This window comes from Arctopsyche grandis, chromosome 2 (assembly GCF_051622035.1).
Source record: "Arctopsyche grandis isolate Sample6627 chromosome 2, ASM5162203v2, whole genome shotgun sequence".
NCBI classification, from domain to species: Eukaryota; Metazoa; Arthropoda; class Insecta; order Trichoptera; family Hydropsychidae; genus Arctopsyche; species Arctopsyche grandis.
The window spans coordinates 23,462,010-23,473,045 of NC_135356.1; the positions used below are offsets into that span (position 1 = coordinate 23,462,010).

General features: G+C 31.1%; 1 protein-coding gene across 1 annotated transcript; it reads right to left on the reverse strand.

Moving 5' to 3' along the window:
* Window positions 1–5,442: 5,442 nt before the first annotated feature.
* On the reverse strand, window positions 5,443–6,243 carry LOC143922320 (general transcription factor II-I repeat domain-containing protein 2-like). The gene has a single exon (XM_077445546.1). It carries the CDS (start codon window positions 6,241–6,243, stop codon window positions 5,443–5,445), a length of 801 nt encoding a protein of 266 aa, XP_077301672.1.
* Window positions 6,244–11,036: the final 4,793 nt, after the last annotated feature.

Sequence of the window (11,036 nt, forward strand, 5' to 3'; positions counted from 1 at the left end):
GAATTTTACGAACCTTTTATCATAATAGATGTTATTAACTTATTATATGTGTAGGTTTAACACGAAAAGACGTAACCCAACGTCAAAAACCGAAAATCAATTCCTCATTTTGCCGACCAACACATTGGCTCAATTTAGCTAACTTCTCAACTTGGATTTCAACCGGCGAGTTGCTACTCACCAGCCTGACTTAAGTACTCTCGGCGCGACTCAAAGGTCTTGTTACCCGAAGGAGTGGTATTGTTTGAAGACTTAATGTTAGTTTATTACCGGTCTCTTTGTTCTGTCTCCCAAACAAAAAGACCTGCCTCCAGATGCAGCTTTGTTAAGTAATCTGATGCTCACCTATGGTACAAGCAGTACACTGTACACGGTGTATTGCTCACCCTGCTGAAAAGCGTCATCGGACCGCAGGGGGTTAACAGTTAATGGTGGTTTTAATAATGCACTCTAATTATGATCCACCGTCGGATAATGTGCACATTATAACGGTTTTCGTATTCACACTATTGTACATGTACGTAATGTATCCGCCATATCTGAACTTTAATATGCTGTGTAATTATGAAGCATTACTGTCCTAATGAAAATTCGACCTCTACCAAACGTAATATGTAACTACATATGTACATAGATTCGAGGACTCTGAGCCACTTTTGAGGACTGAAAATTAAAATTTAAGACTTTTCGAAGCCCGAAAACGAAAAATGTACATACACGTTTAAGATTCGTGAAAATTTTTGTTACGTAAAAAAATTGCTTTGTTCTGGAATAGTATTTAACAGTTTGGTCACAGTTATCAAGTATGCATACACAGGTTCTAGGACACTTACCCCCTGGACACATACCTCCGGTCAAAAACCATCAATATCAATGCTAATTTATTTCATTCAGAAAAATACAGATTCAGAAATACATATATTAATAATACATGTATCAGATTCTTTATAAATAATCAATAATCAATAATAAAAAATCAGTAATCAATAATAATAATAATTAAAAATATACAAAATTAAAAAATCAATTGTATTTTAATATATTTTTCTTTTCCTTTTCTCGATTTTACAAATTCTATATTGGATAGTCTTAAAATATTTAAAATATAATAATAATATAACAATAATATATACTTCTATTAAAATTCACTTTCAATACCACAGAACGCAAACGCTAACTGGTGACTGAAAGTCTTTTAAATTTATATTTATTCTATTTACAATAATAAATTGAAATTAAATATTGTATAAAAATTGAAATTAAATATTGTGTAAAAATTGATATTAAATATGCTCTACCACACTCAAATTATTCTTATTTATTACTTTTTAATTATTAATTATTTATTACTACTTTTAAATTATTAATTATTTATTACTATTTTTAAACAATTTTTATTTTTATCCATGGCGGGAGGGGGGGGCTATTTGCACAGGGGGTTATTATCCAGGGGGTTTTTGGCCGGGGTTTTGAATACCACATACATGAATACATATTTACGGATTTCGTTGAATCCGAAAACAAACGTAATCCTACGTCAAGAGTGTAGAACTTACGACTTCAGAGCTACCAAAGTTGAATTAATGTACATATGGATAATATATTATGTATATAATAGTTGGGACACGAAAGGCGGTCATTGGTCAGATTAGACTGTGAGTTCAACGTCTGAGGAAACTTCCGGTCTCATCAGATCGAAACATCCGGTGTCGTCCGCTTGTCGACATCGTGGTCTGTAATCCGACACTCGAAAACTTTACCGGATGGACGGCCAGGTAATCGGGAAAATCGCTTCATCATCGGCCAACTAATTTGCAGGTAGTTAGTTGCCCCAAATCAGAACTCAAGATAACTGAGTATTTTGGACTATGTAAATTTATTACTTTGCGTTGATTACATTCGACCTGAAAGTCTTTGCTGATTCAGACACCCTGATCGCGCGAATATGGTATGGAAATTCTAACACTCAGATTTATTATGATGAATTTTCATTCATCATTCATCTAATTTAATAATGTATGCTATAGTAATGTAATCAAAATACGAGGGAAATAATTGAATTCGCAATTTAAATTTAAATGTGTTTGTCATTGCAAACTGTTACATCGATCTAAGCGATATTAAATATGTATTTTTCGTAAAAATAAATATTTAATATCGTTTAGACGCTTCGTAAAAAATTGTAACCCCCCCCCCCTGCATAAAAAATATGGTGTACGTCCAAATTTTATTTAAATTTTCCCCGAAATAATAATTAATATTATCAAGGAATTATATATTTTTTCAGAATATACAATCTTGTGTACAAGGAAAATAGAAACATTATAAAAATAATAATATTCGATGATTTTTTTATGATTATTTTTCTGAAATGTGTAAAATTAACAAATAAAATAACCACAATTTTTTCAAAAAGATTTATTTTTTCAAAAAGACAATTTTTTCAAAAATATTAGCAAAAATTATGTGCAACTGAAAATTTTGATCTCTTTCATTTTCATTTATTCTTTTGTTTTGTAATATTATTTGTACAAGAATGTACAATTTCTTTAAAAAAAGAAAATGAAACGAGATAAAAAATTAAATATTGTATTTTACATTTATTTAAAATAATTATGATGAAAATAATAGCACAAAGCGATTTTTTTCGGCAACGTATAAAATGAATCATGCAACAAAATATTTAATTGTTAGGTTAAAATGATTATATTGTATCTAAATGTATATTTATATAATAATATTTGTTTTTGGGAAACAAATTGACACATAGGATACCACGGGCTATTGCTAAAGAAACAGGCGTGCGGCGGGGAGAATTTGCGCTAATCTTTGCATAAAACTGTAACTGTTTAAAATGTCATATCTCTTTTACCAGTAAACGTATAAAAGTGAAATTTGAAATGTAGTTTCGTATGGACTATCTTAAAATTTCGTAATTGTAAAATCAGTAAAAGTCAAACTGTGGGTCGCGTACTAATAAAATAAATAATTAAAATGTGTATAAATATGGCAAATATACATATTTTATAAATAAACTAAAAAAATCTAGCAGCAGGGAACCTTTGTGTAACAAAAACAACAAATGTCGTTATTTGAAACCTATAAATACAATGCAGTCAGATGCAATTCCATATGCGCTTTGGAATTGCCGACATCGAAAAAGGTTAATCCTCTTCCGTCATAAATAACAATATCAGTGAGAGAATTTTAGGACATCGGCAAAATCTAAGAGGAACATAAAACAGATGTGAGAAAAAAAAAGGTCCCCCCAAAATGTGTTTATTACCTAGTGCAGTGGTTAGTAACCAGGAGTCAAGTGTAGGCAATAAATTACCGAAGAAATATAAAAGGGCACATAGTAAACAATGGTGATATTTTCTTCAGAACATGAATATAAAAAAAATCAAACATATTTATTCAACTAAAAACACAAAAAAAGCATTCACCCAGCAAACTGCACCCCTTATGTAGATATTCACATTTGATTGATTGGTAGATATTTACACAATATTTATTTAAAAGTTTCCTTTATATTATAATATATTATCGATAAACTCACTTAATGGTTTTTGATAGTATTACATATTTTTATTATTTACAAACACACACGTTATTTAAACACAATATGAAATTCATACACTAATGAAATTTTCGCTGGTTTCGAACCTCTGAGAAGGTCGATGACGATCTGTTCTATTATTTTTACAAACCTCCTATACGCTTTAGTTAAATAAAATTAAATTTGAGACATCTTCGGCATAACCAAAGAAATATTTTGTAAATTTAAAGAAATATTTGGTACATTTGCTATAGTCCAGTTTCTAACCTTCTGGATTTTTCAATATCGACTTTTTTTAAATTATTTTAGTTAAATATCACCAACGACATCTTTTACTAAGCCCCGATATGAATAAATTACAAGAAATACAAGGTTCGACGTGTTTTTTTCTTTATATGAAGTAGGAGTGACGCAACGCACAAATTTGTGCGCACGGTATCCTGTGTGTTGATTTAGAAAGATATGTAAATAAAAACAATATCAAAAAATATATGTAGTATTCATGCATCAGTGGATGGATAAAACGGAAGAAAACAAACCAATCACTTAAAAACGAGACTGTCCCGGCCAAAACGAGACGTATAGTCACCCTATCAATTTACCACGATATATGTACATACGTAATATTGAAATATTTCGTTTTACAAGCAGACATATTGATTAGATATGAGTCCCATCTGCATTGATTTAGACCGTTGTTATAATTAGTGATTGCCAAACTTTCAAAGCTTCTTATTGCTGTAATATTGCAATATTAATAACCGTGAAAATTGATGAGATTGCACTATTAAATCATTTGATAACAAATATCACCAAGACTTTTTTAAATCTATATCAAACGTGTCATAAAATAATTATATTTTGATTTCGATTTCGATTCGACCAAACTGCCATGGCTTAATTTTATTTATTTAACAATTTAGTTAGTTAGATTCAATTGCGGTTTGTTTGATTAATTTTATACGTTGTATAAATGCCTGGATATATTTAGACATGTGTAGGACCTGTGTATTATATTATACATAGATGTAGCATATCAAACAAAAATGTTGACATTTTTTAAACCAATTTATGTTTTCTCGAAACGGTGAATAATTTACTCGTTCCATTATCATTGAAAATACCCCATATATTGGCATGACGATAATAATGATATTCAAATTCATTCGGCTATACGAGTACGTTCATGAATTTCACAAAATGCAATCGAAATGCTTGCGTACGAAACCAATCATGTAAATTTATCAAATGTGAAATAAGCGTCTGCGTTTCGAAAATAAAATTTTATGCTAAACAAATTTTTACGTATAACTATAAATTGATTTGTATTTTTAAAAACTTTTTGTTGTTCATACATATATAACCCTCTAATTCAGTTTTCATTATTGTTTTAGTGTTTGTGTTAGAGCAGGCCTGGGCAAGCTTTTTTACTGAATGGCCAAATTCGATATTTTATATGAGTCGGCGGGCCGCATATATACATATAACTACAATAAAACAAATTAATAAGGTTAAAATTTTAATGAGTTATATAAATTATAAAAATTGCAGATTTCTTCACGGCGGTATAAATCTTTCAGATCTGTATCGCACTGTAAATCTAAAATTTCCAGTTGTAGTTCACTCGAAATGTTGTCAACATTTGCTAAAAACGGATCACGGATTATTGCTAAGCTGTTTTCAATTACTCGGAAGTCACTTAAAGCTTTCATGGTGTCTCCGTATTTTTTAATTTTACTTTCATCAATATTTAATGATTTCAGTGTTGGGAAGTGATCCAGTTTCTTAATTAATATTTGACGTTGAAATAGTTGGAGTTTTCAATTAAATGCATTCAAGCTTTTTATCGAATCGTGAGCATATATATTTGTACCCTGTAAAATTCAGTTGAAAGTGTTCAGGTGTGTTATGATGTCCAAAGTAAAAGCAACATCACAAAGCCAGTCATTGTTAGTTAATTCAGGAAAATCAGTTATATGTTTCATTTCTAAAAATAAAATGATATCATCCTTTAATTTCCACACTCTTTGAAGTACATTCCCTAAACTTAACCATCGAATATGGCTGTGAAAAGGAATATATGTGTACTCTGCATCAAGATCTTCAAGAAAGCTGATAAATTGTCTGTGTTTCAGTCCACTTGATCGGATTAAATTGACAAGCTTAATAACACGCGATGTTACGTGATCAACTTTTAATACGTTTTTGCACAAGACTTGCTGATGTATAATACAATGAAGTGCAATTAAATTACAATCAGGATCGATTTCTCGAATTCTATCCTGGATTTTCTTTACTGCACCAACATTTTTTCCGGTCAAATTTCGTGCACCATCAGTCGTAACGCTGACCCATTTGTTCCATTGCAAATTATATGCAGCTATGCAGTCTTCAATTTTTTTAAATATATCATTTCCCGTGGTTTGATATTTTAACGATTCCATTGAAAGAAGCTCTTCAATAAATTCAAATTCAATAATTAATAACTGTGCAGTATCCTTTTGATCGTTGCTTTCGTCGATTGCTATCGAGTACCAGTTGAATGATTTCGATACTGATAATAATTGCTCTTTTAAATTGGTAGCGATACATTCAATCCTTCTAACTACAGTTCGCCGAGATAAACTCAAGTTCTCAAGTTTATGTTTAATATCCGGGCATATAATTGCACCTACTTCAGTCATACAGTTTTTAATGTATTCTCCACCTGAGAACGGTTTGCTACTTTTCGCGATTATATTAGACACAACAAAGCTTGCTTCTACATATGTATGCTTCTTGTTCCCTGGTGTGTCGCATTTTGTTGTGAAGATAATTTTTTAATCAACTCGTCTGCTGTTTTGTTTCTTCAATCTTCGGCTAGATTTGCAACAAATTCACAATGTTTAGTAGTAAAATGTCTTTTTATATTGTATTCTTTTAAAACAGAAACGCTTTCCTGGCAAATAAGACAAATAGCCTTATTTTTCACTTGAACGTAAAAATGTGATTGCATTATACATAATAAATTATATTCACGGATACATTATAATACATGGGATTGTATTATAATCACTTCACGGATATAATAAAAAATTAATAAACACTATTTTAAAAAAATTTGGAAATAATCACGCGGGCCGCATGGAATTGCGCGGCGGGCCGCAGTTTGCCCAGGCCTGTGTTAGAGGCATAATAGGATAATAAGCTCAAAAACCTAGTTACAATTCTAAAACATGTCATATGCACGTGTATTTGAATTTCATTCATTTGTTTTTTTTTTCAATTTCAGTCTCCGAATAACGAACGAGCAAAAACTACAATAGGCAAAAATTACACGTGAATATTTAAGGTTTCAATGAATTGCCAAACATATCAATCAATACGTTGATATCACAAAGCACAAAACTATTCACAAAACAAGTGTCGACCACAGCTTAATTTAATATAATCGTCTGCCCATTCGAAAATCGTACTCAGCATCCATGTATTTTGTTCCGACAAATAATCATTTGCATCAATAACTAGTGACTAATTAAAAGCTATGTATCGTGATACAAACTAATTTCAGTTTTAATTAGCTATTCAGTTGAAAATTTCTTTCGCGTGTAAAAAATATATTCATTTGTTTTCATTTGTGAAGTGAGTTTAAATTTAAAAAATAATCATTATATTTCTAAACGGTATCAAAAATAAATATCAGTGTTTGTTTAATTACGTGAAATATTTTTATAATTGAAGAAGATGATTGGCAAAGGCGCTTATACTATCGCTATGGAGACTACATACAGCTGGTGAATTTACACGTGTTTTTATATTGCTATATAAATTAGTACCTGTATGTTGATTTTAAATATAATTTTGGATTTTTTAGATCGCAGTGAAGGTTGGGAATTTAATTTAATTTTCGGAGATACATGTAAGCAAAAATTTTATTTATTTTTATTCATACATAAACAATTTAAATCTCTTTTAAATTTCACTGTTGCTTCATTGCTTATATTTTGATTTGATAGCATAACATTTCATTTACCGAAAAAAAAATCATATTTACCTACAGTTTTCATAAAAAATTTGTTTTTGTTTAAACGAAACAATTCAAATGATGAAGTTATCGACATATAACCAGCAGCATAGATCAATTTTAGGTTAGCGTGTAATGCTTTAAATTGTGATTTCATGGGTTGTATCCCGTATGCTGCTGGACAGACCTTGAATATTTGACTACAAAGTCGATCGTTTCCTATCAGTGTTTTCCAATTTATCTGATTTCATTGAAACAGTTCCAAATAATTGGCAATCCCTTTTACAAAAATTCGAGCTATTCAGCATCTTGATTTTTGCTGATTATAAATATGCTACAAAAATTTGTCCATATATGGCTCTGTGGCTGTTAATCGCTTCACCACAGATATGGTGCTTAACAAATGGGTATATATCTATAATATACACTGTATACCTTTTATAATAATATCTTAATCTGTATGTTCACGTTGGAGCAATCTGTTGGATGAGTGTGCATAATTAATTGAATTAAAAAAAAATGCGGAACTTATGTAACTAATTTTTGAGGATACATACTGTCGATATTGAGAAGTGTGTCTCCTTAATCTCCCAAAAATGATGTTTTTTAACAATAATAATTATTTGGATATTTTACCTAATTAGTCCGCAGTATTGCGTTAAAGTTTTGCTAAAAATACGAAACGAAACTATTGCTAGTTCTAAGGATGTTCACAAAGCAAATATAATATAAAAGACAATGTTGACATAAATGAATGTAAGTAAAATATAAAGTCGTAATTCTACATTGGAACTTATTCTTTCGTTCCATAGATTCACTTTCACTTTTGCAATCGAGTATCTCTGGGGTAGTAAAGTAATGAGGGAGATTGGTCGATGGGGATGGGCATGGTTTTAGATGTATCCACTGAATTTTATTTAACCATTAAACAAACGACACCGGGACATTTGATACGGTGAACCGAACCCGCGACCACTCAGCCACGACCAATTACTGTCTCTGACGACCCTAAAGGGATACATGGACCCTTCTTGGATTGAAACCGCCACCTAAGAGTGTCTGAAGAAAGGCACGACAGGATAAATATGTATCATACATACATACATATAAATATATGAACTTAGATGTGAATATTCTGCTTGTCTTGAGGAAGCTACGAATGATACACAAATTAGCAAAATCAGTTCATAATATTATTTTTGACTTTGAAAATTTGCTTGATAATTAATTACACTGTTCGACACGAATAATGGTTCAGAGACTAGATAAGACTTTTCTTATAGATATATGCCCAGTGAACACGAATCTGGTAATAAAAAATGTTGATTAGCTCGAGATTCGGAGATATATTCCACAAGAATAGTCGAAATATGATTTTAGATATGAAATAGTCGAATATTTTATTTACATACATATATACAAATACTAGGAAGGCATAACAGGTAAACACTAATGCTCTTTCCTGAGTAATTTTATTGAACATCATAGAGACATCTATGACGTTCAATAAAATTATTATTCGTTTATTTTATCGAGGTAAGCCAGTTATCAATAGAATTTTTGTAATTAATCGACAAGAATAGTCAAAATATGATTTTTCTAAGTGGAATTTTATTTAATTTTCATATAAAGACAATTTAATATATTATCCCTATTAATTCAATTCAGATTCGTGTAAATACCAGTAAATACTAGTACGAGCTTTTAGCTCGTAATTTTACCGATTTAAAATTCAGCACACTTCCAATTAACCCTTTTAAACGAAAACAAAAAATAGTGTGGACAGAACACTATCCCAATAAACATGTTTCAATAGAAAATACTCAATTTAAAATAGTGTTAGCAGTGGAAAAAAATCCGAAGTGAAAATACGTACTTTTGACTTTTTTTTAAATCGCGTGATTTTCATAAAAGTCATATCTCGACGAAAAGTCACATCTCGTCTCTGAAACAAAAAAAAGTCGTCATTTGTCGAACAGAATTGGTCCAGAATTATTGTTTTCCCAATGCCTAATTTCGTTTTTAATGGTCTTGACTATACATGTATGTATATTATATTAGCTGAACCCGGCATGCCTTGTATGCAATTCCCGTTCCCGTAATCGCTGTAATCTGACTTATCCATCGTTTAACACCGGAAAAATGCAAGCAGCGAACACATTTGAAATTGATCAATTTTTTGTTTATTTTACCCTAACAACCATTGCAATGCCATTCATTCCCGTTTTTCCCGTTTCCGTTCTCGTTTTTTTTTATAGAAACCATCGCGGGCATACACACAATAACTCCTGTAAGTTTCATCGCAATTGGTTGAACAATATAGGAACGAATACGTGAGAAAAATTGATTTTTATATATATGTATATAGGTCATAAAATGTCTATACATATATATATATATATATATATATATATATATATATATATATATATATATATATATATATATATATATATATATATATATATATATATATATATATATATATATATATACGGGTCTACGTGACGAGACAGAATGTTAAATTACAGAAATTACAGAAAACACAAATATCGGAAGGCAAAGATCGAAAATCGAAAGATCTTAAGTCGAAAGGAACAGGCTTTTCCTCCTGTATTAATGTGCGCACGCAGAATACGGGAGGAAAAGCATGTTCCTCTTGTTCCTGTTGTATCCTGCTCGCGCAAATTAAGTGAGTATGTACCGTTTACCATGCACCATTTTTTTTGATCTTTCGACTTAAGATCTTTCGATTTTCGATCTTTGCCTTCCGATATTTACGTTTTCTGTAATTTAACATTCTGTCTCGTCACGGAGACCGATATTTTATATATGTATGTATATACATATACATAGGTCATAAAATGATCTATTCAAGACGAAATGACAGAAAACGTTGGTTCGTAGCACCAAAGTCGAAATAATATCGCGGGCTCTTCGCGAAACCTATCTACATATCGAGTGGAAATTCCAGGTTTATTTTACGTCAATGAGAACTCATTCCGAGTAAAGAGTGGATGTCTTAACATCTGAATGCAAATTTGCGAAACCGACGGCACGCCATTGGCACGCGAGCAACGTAAAGGTGGATACATATGTACATACTCGTTGACACACACGCATGTGCAAACGAACGAATTCATCCGGTTATTTTGTTAATACGGCTAATTACTTACATGATACAAATTCTCAATTAGTTTCCAGGCACTTTACCAGGCACATACCCGAACGCTATATTGGACGGGTTCGCAGAAGCCATTTATAATATTATGCGAGCGTTTTGCGTACAAATGCCTTACCTCCTCATATGACGTACATACGTCTCTCACACGTACGAATTATTTATCAATTAACCAACTGGATATTCGCACCCCACATTTTGAATATATAACATTTTATTAGTTTAATTCAATATATTTGTATGATGTGCATGTGATTTGATCACAACAACGACTGCTTTATCTTTAAAGCGCG